General features: G+C 40.0%; 1 protein-coding gene across 1 annotated transcript in view; it reads right to left on the bottom strand.

The window, feature by feature from the left end:
• Window positions 1-10,307, bottom strand: part of CDH7 (cadherin 7) — an 89,853-nt gene extending 79,546 nt beyond the window's left edge. The window contains exons 1-2 of the mRNA XM_071554892.1: window positions 10,036-10,307; window positions 885-1,282 (exon numbers count right to left, since the gene is read on the bottom strand). Coding sequence (XP_071410993.1) covers window positions 885-1,094 — 210 coding nt within the window. The 5' untranslated portion in view covers window positions 1,095-1,282; window positions 10,036-10,307. The remainder of the gene's footprint in view (window positions 1-884; window positions 1,283-10,035) is intronic.
• Between the last annotated feature and the right edge of the window lie 6,530 nt (window positions 10,308-16,837).

Raw genomic sequence — 16,837 nt, 5'->3', positions numbered from 1 at the left:
TTCTGATATTAAAGAGAAATTGGGTTTTCCTTTAAATAAGATGATTACACATAAATGTTACATATAAACACCAGAAGGGTTTTGTTTGGTGTTTGGTTTGGGGGGCTTTTTTTCCCCTTCATAATTGCTGAAGGAAGCATATTACCCACTAGCATAAGGCAGTGAATGAGCTAAGTCCCGGATTCACAGCTGTGCTCAGTGTGCTCCACGTGCAGCGACAGGCGCTCAGAATGAACCATTTGGGATGCCCTGATGTAAGGGCTTGCTCTGTACTGGACCCATGCCCATCAGAGGTAAAGCCACAAGGCTGTATGTGCAGAGGATAGCAAAGCCCCAAAGGTGTCAATCTGCCAGCCAGGAAACGTCAAAGCATAAAGCAGAAATGCAGACATGCCCTGCTTTTCACTCATCACACCCACTGATGCCTGATTCCTTCTCTCTTGCCTTCAGCAGTGCTGATTTTCAGGGAGAAAACAAAATAATACAGAACTCTTGTTTTCTGGGACTAGCTGTTAGCTCTTAAGAATATTCATCATAATGTTCCCCTATTTCTACGTAAAAGAAATAAAATCTAATATACGTAATAAACATTTTCCTTCTGTCAGTGGTGGCAAAACACTTTCATAACCATACTCTGTTAAAGAAGCAGTGCTAATACGAAGAGGGGTTTTTTAAGAATTTGAGAGGAATATTGCATTCTTACAGGACTGTAAGGTGTTGCTGTTTTGAAGTATTAAACCTTTTTTTTTTCTCAAACTACAAAACTTTGTACCATCCTGGATTAAGTTAACCATGCGGATAAGAATTAAAATTCTCAGTTTGCACCATATAAACACATAAAAAGCAACCATCTGCACCCTCCAAAGTCTGTTTAAATCCCCTACCTTTCCTACATAGAGTGGGTCTGTACCCATGTATTCCTCCAGCACAAAGAATTGATTCCACACCCAGCTGCGTTTGGTTCTTGTCCTCCCTGATTGAAAGTAGGGCTTTGACCTGGACCTTGTGAGCTCTGCTTGATTCATTCCAGAAAGACACACAAAAAGAGCTAGTATCTGCAGAAAATGGCAGAACTCCACTTTGCCCAACTTCATCTTTTTTTTTTTTTCTCCGTGATAGAAAAAACCTTGACCAAAGCAGGCACAATTCCAATTGTCTCAGTAGCTCTAGCCTCTGGCAAGGTGTCAGCTGGGAGTCCAGAGATAATAATTTGCGGAGTGGTCGATTGGAAGATGTCACCACTGCTGAATAGCCTTCACCAAAGAAATGGTGTAATAGGTACCTATACAGAAAAAACACAAAAGCTGTTATCAGAATTTTTTTTAAAGAATGCAAATTCTTCACAGCTTTCACATCATTCATCAAAAATATTTATATTTATTACTTTTCTCATCATCGCTTTGGTAAGTTTACATAAGAAGTCTCAGAGTTTATAGCAAACTCTTTGGACAGCATTAGTACTGCTGATACAGATGTATTTATAGTCATAAAGTCTTTTCCTGGCTGTTCTCTTAATACACCATTTTTCCCAGTACGAATGGTAATTTTTTTCTCTTTAAAATAATCAAAGCAAGTGTAGTTATTTACAGTCATTTGATTTTTTTTTCTCCTCTGTCTGCTATGGTTTGCTTTACTTGTCACTACTATGATGCAATTACAAACCAGCTGCAGGCAGGAAGTTGTATTAACACCAGGGACACATCCTAGTCTAACTCTTTTCCATAAAACTCAAAAATAAAATAAAGGAGTATAAGATTAATCAGAACAATTTGATTGATTCTTAGTCACAGTACACCAGATGCTACGATTTTTTCTGATCTGAACCTGACCTACTAAAGAGCTCTGAGTTTCCCCACTCACTTTTACTACATTCCTAAAGCAAGTATCAGGCACAGTAAGAAACTTGTAAGACTAGTTTTTATCTTTATATAGAAATATATTGCTCAGAAAGTTCAGAGAATAATGTGATTTTCTGTTTTCAATGAAACCTTGATTTAATGAAAAATGATTTCTCAGCACTAGCACATACAATTTCTATTTTTTGTGGATCTGTTTTTATTTCAAAATTTAATAATTTAATAACTGGTAGAATTCACTAAAATATATTTTACCCCCTCCCCTCCACAAACTTCAATACTTAAACAAGCCTTTTTTCTGCCTTTTAAAACTGTCAGCCTTCTCTGCCCAAGTAAAAATGTATATTTAGTATAACGTTTTATAAGTATAAAAATTCTGTCAGTCAGAGACAAACACAGCTTTGCCTTTTGGGGAAATGACCAGGTAAGCAATGCTGTCTCTGAAACAGGCGTTCTCTGAGTGAGCAATGAGGGAGACAAGAAGCATTTATGAAGTGCCAAACACGAGGTGAAAATAAAGGTGAAAATAAAATAGATAACAAGGCATTAATTTGGAGTGAACTGCTGCTACTTAGAAAGCCATGGAAGAAAGAAGATTTCATCCTTTCTACATTTAATTAATCTGAAAAGGCTAGACATTAAATCACATACACATTAAACATTCCAGATAGATTATCATTATAACCCTACCCACTACTATTAAAACTGAGTGAAATGTGATATCCCCTATCTGTTTTCAGTATGTCAGGCTCTTTCAGCTGCAGAACGCCTACGAATTGTGCTGCCAAAGGTACCTAGAGGGCAGAAACATGAAACAAATAAAAAGCTCTTCTGATTACAGACTGTATTTAAAGCCTTTTTATAGTAATCCCTTCTGTGGTACTGCCCTGCACTAGAAAGGCTTTGCTTAGAGGCTGGTGGGATAAACCACAAACCCACTGAGCGTGTTTGCTAAGCAGCAGCAATTTGAAAGCTTCCATATGTGAAAATCCAGAATCTCTCTACAGGCAAAACAAAGAGAATTGGCAATGTCTTACCTAAAGACCCTAATTTTGAAAACATGATGCTACATTTATAAAAGACATTACTCCAACATGGACCAAGACTCTTCTCACAGTGAGATTACCATGCAGGTGTCATCCTTGCTAGCAGAGCCTAGTTTGAAATGATTAATCCCAACTAGTCAGAGCTCAGTTTTGATCTGATCCTTTGGGTAAATCATGACCATATGAGAGTAATTACTGAGAAAGTGTTAAGGAGAATGGCTGTGCTTCCTCTGTGATATTTTCACTTCCTACCACTCTGTTCAATTATGGTAAGCATTGTTTGTAGTAGAGGCTGTTTACGCACCCTTGATTTCCCCTCTCTGTGTCTAAGTTACATCATGTTAAAGACATCTGATATTGATAAACTGTCAGTTTATTTCAAAGAAGCAGCAGATTGTTATTTAACGGAGATAAAAATACAAAATGGATTTTCTTAAGAAATGTCAGTAAAACATTTACAATATGTTAGAGTCTTTTCACTAAGCAGTTTGAAATGTCTTGTTCTTGCTCTGAACAGACATTCCAAACCTAGAATTGCTCTAACCTTTATCTTGAACAGTGTTCTCTTATATCCTTTCTTTTACACCTGCAGGAAAGTATGAAAGCCACCATATGGAGTGCCATGGTCCCTAGCCACACACCACAGTGCAGAACTGAAAAACGCACCCAAAATGCCAACTGAAAAACAGTCCATATGCTAGACAGCACAATCTGATGAAAAGCAGAATACTCACACCTCCTGAAAAAAATGTTGTGGTTTACTCATTCTCAAATACATAGACTCCAAAATTTCAATTATTTTTATTCAGCTGTGTGGCAGCACTTTCTGCTCCAAAACACTCTTCCCTCCCTTTTTCCTTCTGCAAGATAAGTCTTCCCATTCCTCTTAGAGCCCTTTTTTTATGTTTTTATTTATAGTTTTTTCAGTACATTGCCTTTTGAGTGTGGTACCTCCAAAAGCAGAAGTCTCTGGAATTTAAAAATCCTTTCTGTTTTGGGAATAACTCTTTACTAAATTGCATTTCATTACCTTTCTAACTAATATACATATATATATACACACACACACAGATATATATACATATTTTTTTTTAAATTAAAAAAAAGAAACAATGTGGTTTGCCCACGCAGAACTAGCATTTCAACATCACATGTTCTGTGAAGTCCATAAGTATGAAGTCAACAAGTCCATATAAGCAATGCCACAGCATTCCTAAAACTGAAAACTAAGAGGTACTGTTGGTGGTTTTTTCCTCATTAAGGCATAACTTCAATGTTGAGGGCTGCACTTGCAGCAGCGGATATGACTAACACTGACCGCTGATAGAGGGTGTTCAGTGCTCTGATTCCAGGTATTCACTGTCATCTGTGTTTACAGACCTAAGTGTCAAGGCAAAACTGACCTGCAACCATTTTGTACATTTTGTTTAAAGATGCCTTTTTATGAAAAGTTACCACTTTCTGCACAAATAAGACTCAGATTACACTGAACTGAGAAATATTTGCACTTGTAACTGATGTCCTTAATTACCCTAGGTAAAAATTGCACCTTTACATCTTGTTTCTGATCTCCAAAATGCTATTCCCCTCCCCCAAGTATGGGCAAAATGCAATCATATCTCTTCATTCACAACTGCCAACATAAAAAGTAATTCAGGCTTTAAAAATAAAATTGTCTGTTGGTATATTTGAAGCATTAGGCTCTAGCTTTCACATCTGAGCTTGTATTCTCTACTTTCTTTACCTATAGTCCTGGCAATCACAAGTATGAAAAATATAAAGTAAAAAAAACTGGTGTGTAATTTGAAGAGTATGTTATGTGATCTGGACAGTGCATGCATTAAGTCTTTGCTGAGCAGTAACATGTTGTCCCTGTGATCAGCTGTAAGAATAAAAAAATATATACTAGATATCTAAACTCTCATGTTTATGTTCTCAAATAGCTGGCTGATATATAAAACATGAGACTGAAGAATTCACATTTGAAAAATAATACCCTCTTTATTCAATATATACCATAAAACTTACATTTTCTCCCATCTGTTGTACAAAAATGAAACCATATTTAAGCCACAGTCTAGCAGAAGTGTTCTGGTGTACACTGCTAATCTGGAAAATGTTACTACTTTACTCCACCAAAACAATCTGCTAGTGTCAAAAAGACACTATTATGCACTGTCTCCGAGGGGCAATCTTGATGTGTTGAAAACATTCAGATCATGAATAAGATCCTCATCTTGAAGAAATAATCCCCCTCACTGCAAGCAATTAAAGGCAATTTACACCCACTGGAAATCTCTCTGAATATTTTGCTTTGCTCCATAATTTCTAAAACAACACACCACAACTAGTCTTCACTATCTATGTGGAGAAATGAGCACCAGTAGATAAGTCTTCAGTCTCACAGATATCCTCTAGGAAGCCCTTCTTCCCCACCCCTGAGATTTTCCTAGCCTTGTAGGGCAGTTTTCTGAAGTCTATTGAGATCATCTTTGCACCACCTAACCTTTGCTGCCAAAATGCAAATTCCTGCAGACTTCTGCTCACACGTTGCTACCAGTGTCACAGTGCCAGCTTAATCTATGAACCATATAATTTCCTTGTCAATCTCTTCAACCCAACAGGGAATTTTGTCCTTCAGCATATTTTATCCTAAAGTCTTTCCAATGCAAAATGCTTCAGGAAGAAGTGGAAATCCAAAACCTTTTCCATTACTGACCACCACCAATCTGGATTGCATTTCTCTATTCTGAAGTCTTGTTGTCAGCCCAGGGTACTCACTGAAGGCATAACTGAAGCATTTACCACTCCTATTGCCTTCTCTTCCCTCATCCTCCTCTCCTTCCCATTATTCTCCTCTCATCAAATTGCTTTGATTTCTGATACCATTGCAAAAATTACTGAATAAATCTGGACATCACTGACTCTGAAAGTGCACCCCTGCCACCACATGCTAGTAGATCTTGCTTTAGCTTGGCCAACCATCTACAGTTATCCCACATTTGTTTGTTTTTTTTCTCTAGTCATTCAGTAAAATCAGAGACTCTGGGTGTTGAAATAATTCCGTGGGGTGACTGTTGCCACCGGATCTTGAGGCATGACCCCTTAGACACAGTGGAATCAGCAGTTGAGCCCCCTGACAGCTGAACTGCCTCACTGAAATATTTGTATTTTGACATTCAGTTTTAAAATGTCCAGTAGACAGGGTGTTACATTCAATGTCACAGAAAATGCCTCTTTGTTAGGAGTCTGCAGCTCCTTCATGTCACACATCCTAAGTATTACAGGAGATTCCTTCACAGACACTAGAACTATGTGGTCCTTGAAACAAAAGATTTAGAGAAGACAACATGTCTAATTATGCTGTCAATTTCATTGTCTGGTTATAACTTCTTTCAGGAAAAGAGAAAAAAAAACAATGAGGGTGCCTTGGACAAAATGAAGTGGGGACCCTTTGAGGAAATGAAGCTCTGCAAATCAAGGCAGTATGGTGAAACCTATTAATACTCTGTGCCAGATGACATTACAACTACAGACCACAACCTCCTGCCGCTAACTGGCCTAAATATTCACATGGGAGACCTGTAAATGTAGTGCACATCCTACAGTCTGCATCTGGTTATCAAGCAAAAAACTATCACTGCTTCAAACATATGGTGCTGTTACACTAAACTGGCTCCAATACCCTCTGACTCAGGCAAAAGGACCTGATGAGACAACAGAAAAACACTAGGCACACCTCAATAACTGATATGGCTTTGAAACGTATATAAAGAAAAACAGAGTCTTTTTGTCTTTTATACAGCTCTGCAGTTGATCATAAGATGGAACGTGGCTAGAGTGTTAAAAGTGTTTAGGTTGTTGGTAAGTTTCATTATTTTCCCACGAAAAATTAAGAGACTACAGATTTGGGGGCAGGGGGTTAAATATAATTCTCTATAATTTCTCCATGTGAAAGTGCTTTATTGGTTTTTCACCTTGCTATGGTACATTCGAAAGATCTAAGTTGCTGAGGAAGATTATGCTAATTTGATCAGGTTTTGAAAAGAAATGCCAGCAGTATTTGTGGATCTGGGACCAATCAAGGCAAATATTTAAATTTCCACAAGCTCAATTTCTGCAGCCTCATTTCAGCTGAGGAACTTCACATAATGCCTAGGGATAATTTTCTTGCAGAACCACTGAATTCCCAGAGGAGGCACTCCTGCATTACTGCTTAGAGTTAAGCCTAGTTTGACAGGAAGAAACGAAGTAACCATCTATTTTATGCACCCTTCCTCGCCTAGAATTTAACGATTTTTATTGCCACAAGAAAGCAATACCCAGGGGTAGTATGAAAGTGCACATTTAAAAATGTGTGCGATAAACTAATGGAAATGGAATGGCTCAAGAAAGGCCTTCACTGAAGAACCGCTGAACACATCAGATACTGAAGTCAATGGTCAAAAAACAGACACAGAAACTTACTAGTCAACTCATCACTAAAACTGACTCCCAAGCAGAATATTCATCTGTAAACTATTTGAAGTTTAAAATATTTTCTATTTTCATCACACAGTGGAGTCAATTTGTGAGTTCAATCCCTTTGAGAAAAGGCTTAGCCTTAATAAAGTATGAATTTAAGTTGGACTAGAGCAACGTAAGGTCTTGCATTAATAATGATTTTCTTCAGTCAAGTCTCTGAATGCTGAAGAAACAGAAAAATGTGGACACAATGTGTGCATGCAGACAGTCATACATGTAAAGGATAGGTGAAAATCTACATGGATGCTCTATCCATTCTTCTCATCAGATAATTCAGTTAAGCTGCAGTTACACAAATCCTTTACAATTACCCTTTTATATGAAAAGATAAGAATTACTTACTATTAAATCAATAGCAAATAATCAAGAGTGCTTTGCTCTTAAATCAATGACAGTAGACTTAAGAGAGTTGTGAGGCTGTCATCTGACAACACAATTATAATGACCTACATCAGCCTTTAATTACAATATAGTTTCCCATTACAAGGGTGAAATGCCCCTTGATTAAAACTGCAATCTTTAATGGCTTTTTGCAAGAAAATAGTCTGTATTACTGAAGTTTTTCATTCACATTAACTGACATGTACTTCTAACATGCAATGATAGATCAGTTTATTACTTTTGACATTTCCCTAATAATTTGGGTAGTTTTAAAATCTTTATTAAGTACTCAAACCGGATATATTGCACATACTTAACATTGAAATTGTTAGAGTCAGGTTTTAGCTCCTTTGGTTTTCTTGCCCTGCTGTGGGCTTTATTTCAATTGTTTTTTAAATCTTATCCTCTCTTCAGGACCTTAAAAAAAAGTACATCTAGATGCCTAGATTAGATTTCCTAGTAGGTGTGGACTGGAAAGCAATAAAACTGTGTACAAGGACTTTAAACAAGAGGACACATTTGGTCCCTGGATAGTTCTTTTGAATTTTTTTTAGTGGGTTTTTTGCTCTTTTTTTTTTCCTCCAAAGATGATAACACACACATTGCACTGAACTAGCTCTGATGAGGCACAATCACATAATTTCTAAACATTCTCACTTCACCTCCACATCTTTAAAACTGTTCTGTTGATAAGAGAAAATCAACCTGACTTTACAGCTGATCTTTATCTGTAGACCTGTTGTACCTTCAGAAGCTGTATTCTAAGCAAACTTAATTCAGTTATGCAACTTACATGCTACTGCCCATCTGAACAGCTCTGCACCTGATATTATGTAGATCCATCTATTTCAGAAAGAGAATAAGTATCTAGCTTTTACCAGTAACAATTCCCTGCAAACTTCAAATAATACAGCACAGAAACTATTAGAAGATGTAATGAGGGTAGAAAAGTCAAGTCACACATCAACGCCAAGGAGAGACTTTCAGAAACTGCCATGCTTAAGAGTTTGGCTCTTTTATGTATTAATCTATTTATTTGTCCTGGGAAAGCAATTTGTTTTCTGCAAAGCTGCACAATCACCTATGTTTTAGCTGAAAAATGGCAAGGCAGTATGCCTTGTTAGAGAGACTATGAAGTATACTCTGCCCTTTCAAGTCTCTACTTTGACTTGAGAAGTTATCTATCAGAACACAAGATTTTATCCTTGCAATAGAAAAAAGAAATAAAGTATCAGCATTTCAGTTCCCCAAATCAGAGTATCTCACTAGTTTCCATCTCCCATCCCACCCTAAATCCCGATTGAGATATCGTTTGCAGAATCCTGGCTCACCTGAACTATCTCACCTTTTGAAACCACGAGTATAAAGGCTAAATCATATCTCAAAAAGGGCTATTTTTTATCTCCATTAGCAACCAGAAGTCTGAGGATTCAGATGACAAACCACTTGCTATCGGTGCACACAGCAGCAGGAAAGCAGGACATCCCCGTGTGTGGATATATGGTAGGTGGCGCGGGGGGGGGGGAAACGGGGCAGAGGGGGCAGGGTCAGTATCATTCAAGCACTGCAGAGCCTTACCAGCTGAATACTAATCAAAGAAATAGCTCCCCTAATTTCAACGTTTGCAAACTCTAGAATATCCTTGCCATAAATGGACGAAAGCTCTGGGAAACAACTCAGGAAATTTTCTTGCCTCAGTAATCTTTTGCACTGTAACATCACTGCCGGACTTCGAGGCCAAGCAAGACAGCCGCTTTCGCTTGGCAGAAAGGACTGAGACAGTCAGGACTTTGTGCTGCCTGTATTTTGCAGAAGTCCGTGGTCCTCCCTTCCCCCACCCCACTTCCCCGCTTGTCTGTGAGACTTCTCCAAAGAATCAAGAGTGATGTTATTGTTCTCTTATTTCTCATAAGGTGCACAGACGCCTATAGTACCATTGCTCTCACTTCCCACCGTTTCCCCGACACAGCTGGTGCCGGTGCTCCCGCGGCCGGTCCCATCGCGCTGCCCGGGCCGCCCCCAGCGCGGGGAACGCCAAACTTACCGCCTTCGCCCGCGCCCGCGCCGGCCCCGCAGCGCCGCGGCCCCGCTCTGGGCAGGAGTCGCTCCGGGGCGACCGGCTGCGGACAAACAGCACACAGCGCTTTGCTGCAACTGCTCCGACCGCCCTCTGCCTACATGGGAAGGGAAAGAAGGCAAGGAAAGGCACAGGTGCAGCCGACACTTACCTGCTCCCCCTCTCTCTCGGCTTCCCAGCGCGGTGCGTATTTTAATTCCAACGGCCGCTGGCGCCTCCGCGGCGAAGTGCTGGCGGGATGCTCCCAGGCAGCGGGGGTCGGGCTGCGGGCGGCGGGGCGCCCGCCTGGCATGGGGGCTGCGCGCCCACCCGCGCACTCGCCCGCACCCGCGGAGGAAAGAGCGCTGCCGCCGCCGCTCCGCTCCTCCTCCTTCACGGCACGGCACGGCCCGGCACGGCCAGCCGCTGGGCACACGGCGGGAGAAGTGGGTGCCTGTGCCAAGCCCAGCTCCGACTGGGTGCGGATCGGGGCTGCGGGAGGAGGAGGAAGAGGAGGGAGGGAGGGAACGAGCGGGGAGGGAGGGAGAAGGCAGAGTAGGTGGGGATGCTGCTCTGGGCAGGGGATATCACCGCTCGGCAGCCGGAGCCGGCTGCCAGCTCCGTCCGAGGTCGCACGGAGGCGGCACAGGGACTCTTTGTACCGCCCGAAGACCCAGCGGTGACTACTGAAGAGGGATCCAGGGAGCAAGCAGCCTGCCCGGCCCCACTCTGCCCCCCTCCCGCCTCTCCTCCTCCTCCTTGACAGGATATACAGATGGAATCCTTTGGCTAAAAATCAGGAGCCGGGCTGGGGGGTGGGGCGGGAACCAATCTCTCTCCGATTTGCATTTGAATTGCGGAGCTGAAGTAGCGACTTAAAGATTTTTGGTTTATTTTTTTATTTCTCTCCCCGCAACCCACCACGCAATTTGTCATAGAAGCTACGAGCGGCTGAGCTCCCGAGGCGTGAAGACAAAAGTCGTAAAACTAATCCGAACTTCGGGAATCCCTGCTTTATAGCTTTGCCCTCTCAGCCTCCTCAGCCTGACACTTGCGAATCCCGCACTCCCTCCTCCGGCCCGTCCGCCCGGGGCAGGGCACGGACCCACCACCCACCTGCTCAGGGGACCTAAAGCCTCGCAGCCCTGCTGGCCTCTGTCTCCCTAGTGCTGCTGTCACGCCTCCCCGGCCACCGTTTAAACCGCGGGGTGGTGGAGCCGTGGTGTTGAGCGAGGAGAAAAGGATTACTAAAACAAAAAAAAAAACCAAAAAACCCCCACCAGAATAAGTAAAACAGGTGCTTTCATAGAATAAAGGGTGGAGTGAGGGAGTGCGCGCACCGGGAGCAGGGGAAAGCGCAGTGTCACTCTGGCGCTGGCGGCCAGCAGCGCCCACGCACAGCCCCGCAACCCGGGGGAGCCGCTTTGGGAAAGGAGGACCTGCTTTCTTTGGACGTGGTCCGGCTCGGGGAAAGCAGCAGCACAAACTTTCTGCCTCCGTTCAGCACTCCTGAAGCCGTTGGGGCCTGCAGTATCAAACAGACCTACGACTGAAAGACGATCACCCAGGAATCAGGACACCTCCTCCTCCTCCTCCTTAAAAAAAAAAAAAAAAAAAAAAAAAAAAAAAAGTCAGAGGTTCCAAATATTGCCAGAGCTGCTGAACTGACACTTTCCACGGACAAAAATATTTTTAACACACACTGTTTTTAGAACAATGGATCGTACCAAGGACAACTGTATGATATAAACCTTGGCCAATGTCTTTTGATTTATATTTACCTGAAGAGCATTCTCAACATACTATGAACAAACTAATAATGTGCATATATAATTGATTTTCTTTCTGATTATGCATTATCAATATTGTCAACACTAAAAAAGTAAAGTGAGGATAAAGACACTTCGGATTGCAAAGTATTTTTTTAAATAATTTTCTGATTTTTTTTGTAGCCTTTGAACACACAAGTGCAGCATGCGTGACTATTTTAATAAATGTAATATATGACTGCTATATGTTACTTGTCTTTTAGCTTCAATTTCAGACATGTGATTTGCAATGTCATCCGTCTAATCAGAGGGAGGTAATTCCAACATCATGGCATTTGTGAACCGAAGAAGTGGTTTAAAGACAGCAACTTAGAAGCAGTCTTAATTCTCTAAGTTATGGGGCGTCTGAGTACGTGGTTGTAACTTAATAAGATATATTCAGGCAAAAAAACCTGAAACATGATTGCACACAGTTGCTTCAGATTGTAATTAAGGATTCATCTTTCCTTTATTCTCCTTCCCCCAATCCCTAATTCATCTTTCACAAGTTAATCAAAATAAAAGTCTTTGCACCGATCCTTAGAGAACAAGGTTCAAGGACAATTTTTTTTTTCCAACGTGAAGTATCTCAATCACCTCTGCTTTATCTTCTTTCAAATTCATTCAGAGATGTAACCAGTACTAGGAAAACTTACTTTTTTGACTTAATTCAGTAATTATGATTCCAATGGTGAAAACAGAAGTTTAAAACAGAAAAAAAAATCCTTGTTTTGAAATAGGGGGATATGAAAAAATGATCAACAAGAGGTTATGAGCTTCATGAACTTTACCTAACATCTTCAAACTTTTATTTTTGCTCTTCAGATTCAAAATATGGACTAAATAGTTTTACGGTCACTTAAAATCTTTATAAAAAAAGTACTCCTTATTAATTTTGATTCTGATCCAGATATTACTAATAGAGAACTGGAACAGTCAATTATCACCCAATTAGAAAGCTTTCACGTGTAGACCTTCACATAGTATTTCATGATGTTCTTCCTAACTTAACAGACCTCTCTCAAGGATGTGCTTTATGTTCCAAAAATCTAGTCTCTCAGACAAAACCTTTCACTAAACTGTATGTCAATGAGAACATTTGAACTTATTTTTACTATGTTGAAAATAGGATAGATATTTTTGTCTTACTATTTTTCTAAATGTTTATGTTGTCATATCAAAAGAAAATGTATTAAACCCTTTGACTTTCATGGGAGCAAAACAGTGACTCCGAGCAAGATGTGTGACTAAGCACACCAATTTAATTTCATTGCACAGGCAGAATGAAATATAAATAGGCAATTATTCTTAGTCATTTTTGGCAAGCTACCATTTTTAGTAACAAGCAAATGTATATTTTTTAATGCAATTTGTTCTTGACTATCTTGATTGTGGGTTTTGCCAATGAGTCAGTCCATTCCAGTGCATTGACTGGATCATTTTGGCAGTAATCCATACCTACAGTGATATTGTGTTTCCTTCTAATATGTTTTGTAGTGCATTTACTCATCTTGAGAGGTACAGGTGTACTGTTTTCAGAGGAAAGTCTATGGTTTCTACAAACCTTGGGCCATGCTAGGCTGTCTCTTATCTAGGCTCTGTAAAGACTGACTGCAGGCATCAAAGTGTGCACTGGTACTGGCACCTTTCCCATCTTTTGACTTCTAAAAGTGTCAAAGATACCTCTTCACAGTATGAGTTATGTTGCTGTTCTGTATAGTAGATCCATAAGCAGATTTAGGACCACAAAACCTGTCCTGAAACATACTGTGAGATGCTTCTTAGACAGTGAGAGCTCTGGTCACCCCTGCTTATGGAGGATTTTGACCCAAAGCAGAAACCAAAAAAGTTTCATGATTGTATTCAGTCCTCTGACCACCTGACTGTCTCTTGACATTACCATTTCCATATACATTCTGAAAAAGAGCAATGTCTTATAAGGGCTACCTTGAGTCCTGGTAACTCACTGTGTGGGAAGAAACAACTTCCATTATGCACTCAGCAACAGCTTGCAGAGTTCTTCAATATGAAAATGTTGAGAAATGCTCAGAGGCAGAATACTAACTTTTCCTTACTTTTCTTAGAAAGTTAGATGGATATTAGTTTTTCATGAGGCAAATAGGAGAGCTTACAGTTTAGGATCTTGTTTAAAGGAAAACACTTCTTAAGACCATTAGTACATGGTTTCCCTGTACAAGTACTAATACCTCTATAAGTTACTCTTACATAAGGGCCTCAGCCATCCAGAAATATTATTTACAGGGGGCTACAATTCTGATTACAGTCTAGAACAGAGCATTGTTTTTCTTTAGCCTTCTTTTTTTCCTCATTTCTACAAATAGCAAAAGAGAAAACAAAAGGCCTGTTGAAATTGAACACACTCACTGCCTTTAACAAGATACTCAACACAGGAATGTCTCTGCCTTTCTGTGTCCTTGCAGCCATAGCTTTATTCCCTATTTAAACTGAATTTTTAAACAATTACATTGTTGTCTATATTCTAGGAGTTTTTTCACCCCATGTGGAAGCAGTAATTATAGGGACCTGCCTAATTGCAATTTCAAAACCTGTTTTTTAGAATATATTTGGCAGACTATCCTCTAAAGATATGGCAGCCAAAAAGACACAATAATATGAACTACGCTATAGTAAATAGTAGTGGTGATTCAGTTGGGGAATTTATGAAGTCTCTTATATCCACAGCCACCTATTTTGCTTAGGAAGTGTTACCTTATCAATTCATCATTCCCATCATGGCTCCATATGTTCCTGTTTGGTTCCTCTGAATCTTCCCTTGACCTTCCACAATCTTTTGATGACATATTTTGTCCACATATACTGGCAAATCTGAGTAATGATCTATTTGGAAGAATGGTATTCTTCACAAGTAGATCTAATTAATCTAAGGCAACGTAACTGTAAAAGTTATAAGAAGTTATTGTTGGCTAAGATAATAAATGTGAATGCAGTTAAGAGTGGAATTTATGTTGTCAGGAAAAACAGAGAAAAGGAACAGAGGAAGTTGTAAGAAAGGAACCTGTATAGTTAAGAAGCTGTAGAATAGAAAATAGGCTTGTTTAATCATTAGGAAGCTAAAAAATTAAAAGAAAAAATTCTGCCAGTGAGTGTAATTTATTAGTCACAGTAGTAAGAGCAGCACAAGAATAAATCAATTGAAAAACAACTACATGGAAAGAATTTTGAAAATGTCACAAGATGATGGTGGCAAATGGCAGGTAGGCTGTCAGAAGACTCAAAAGAGAAATGGAGAATTTCATTAAGGCCACACAGGAATGCATTATTTGTACAAGCAAGGATAGATGGCTTAAAAAAGCCCCAAGACCAGAATGTAGGCTGTGTGGCCAGGCTCCAGATCCTATTCATCATATTAAAAGTGGATGTACCAAGCTGGCCAGCACTGAGATAGGATACAGCGTGACAAAGTGTGATGCAGTGAGCACTCTGCAAGAAGTATGGATTACCAATAGGGAAATAAAAAAAATCAGCAGCAGCAAGAGAAAGGTGCTGAGAATACAGCCATTAAAATAATTTTAAAATAAAAAACCCACAACAGCTAGGATAAGAAAGATAATTAAAAGGGAAGCAGAATGATAAAAAATTCTTTTTTTTCCTGTTTCAGTCAAGAACATTGTCCAAACAAAAAATGATCACAAAGGCAGAACTGGGGCAGTAGCAGAAGAGAATCCAGTTTCTGATAAGTGCAAGCAAAGTGTCAACTACTTGTAGATCCTTAGACTTGCACTAACATTGCAATGGTACTAAGTTAAACAGTAGCTCTGTGTCAGACCTCACATAGCTACGCTTGCGAGCATCTCTTAATGAACACAATCCCAACTGTAAAAAAAACCCACTTAGGTCGCAGACTGATGCTTCATGCCAGCACGATCCTGCTGGTGGAGAGGAAGCATCACCATTGTTATAATCAGCACTCCTCTCTTTTTTGATATATGCTGAAAAAAAATAGGCTAGGTATATTTCTGCTGGATATTAAGCTAAATTCTGCAGGGCATTCACACTGTGGCACAATGAAGGTCATTCTTTTTTCCAGCGGAATTGCAATATAGAATGAAAACATTACTCTGATTCTATGAGAAGCTATGCATAGGAGGTCCAGTTGGCTTCAGGGAGTTTCACACTGTCCTGGGTTGAGCTGGCAAAACACCAAGTGTCCAGGACAGAGTGAAGAGGGTTCCTCCTCCCCCCAACCAGCTAAGGGAAAAAGAAGAGGGAGAGGAAAGAAAAACCTTCAAACCAGGTTTATGCTGGAACTAACTACATGTATTTATACAGAAAAGAGAAAATTAAGAGGATACTACAATACAACACACACTTATACATGTTACATATATATAACAAGGAATAACTTCCCACTCCCCAATTAATACAAAGCCCATTACTCTAAATTCATAAGCACTCCAAAAGACACTCAGCAAGAAAGAGAAAGTATAACAGCAAAATATTTCTACTTCCCTGAATGCAAACAAAATGCAAGCAGAGGCAACAGAAGCAGGGCCCAGCATAGTAGAGGAGCTGCCAGATGTCCTCCTCTTAGTGCAGCCATGATGGAACTAACCAAGCCACTCCCACACACTGGATTTTACACCCTTTGAGATGATGTAGTATGGTATGGAATACAATATTATTGGCTAGAAGAAGTCAGCTGTCAGCTCAGCCCAGCTTAAATCAGCTGACAATCCTAGGCCTAGCTGAACTTTAAAACCTAAGTTTAGGCCCACCTGCCTAAACCCATAACACACACGCTTCAGGGGTATTGCTACTGTGGAGCAGTCATCAAAAAATCTGCAGCTACGTTACTTATGAAAAATGCCAATATATACACAATTAAACCAGTAACTGCCCTTATATACCAGGATGTAGCTCTTCATGTCAGACTCTATACTCTGCACCAACTATACAAAATTATTGTGAATAACTCCTCCACTGACCTCTAAACACAAACCAGATTTTAGTGTTCCAGTGTGCTTTGTCAAACTTGAACACTTGACAAACAAGATCAGAGATTACAGCTGTAATTTTAGATGTCTTTTCTGAATAACATGCTCAAATTATGTATTCTTCTGCATCATGACTGATATTCAAGATGTTCATAACCTTCCTTGTGTAAAAACATTAACTAAGTAAGCA

The sequence above is a fragment of the Pithys albifrons genome, chromosome 4 (genome assembly GCF_047495875.1).
Source record: "Pithys albifrons albifrons isolate INPA30051 chromosome 4, PitAlb_v1, whole genome shotgun sequence".
NCBI lineage: Eukaryota > Metazoa > Chordata > Aves > Passeriformes > Thamnophilidae > Pithys > Pithys albifrons.
This window is presented reverse-complemented; position numbering and strand designations above follow the sequence as displayed.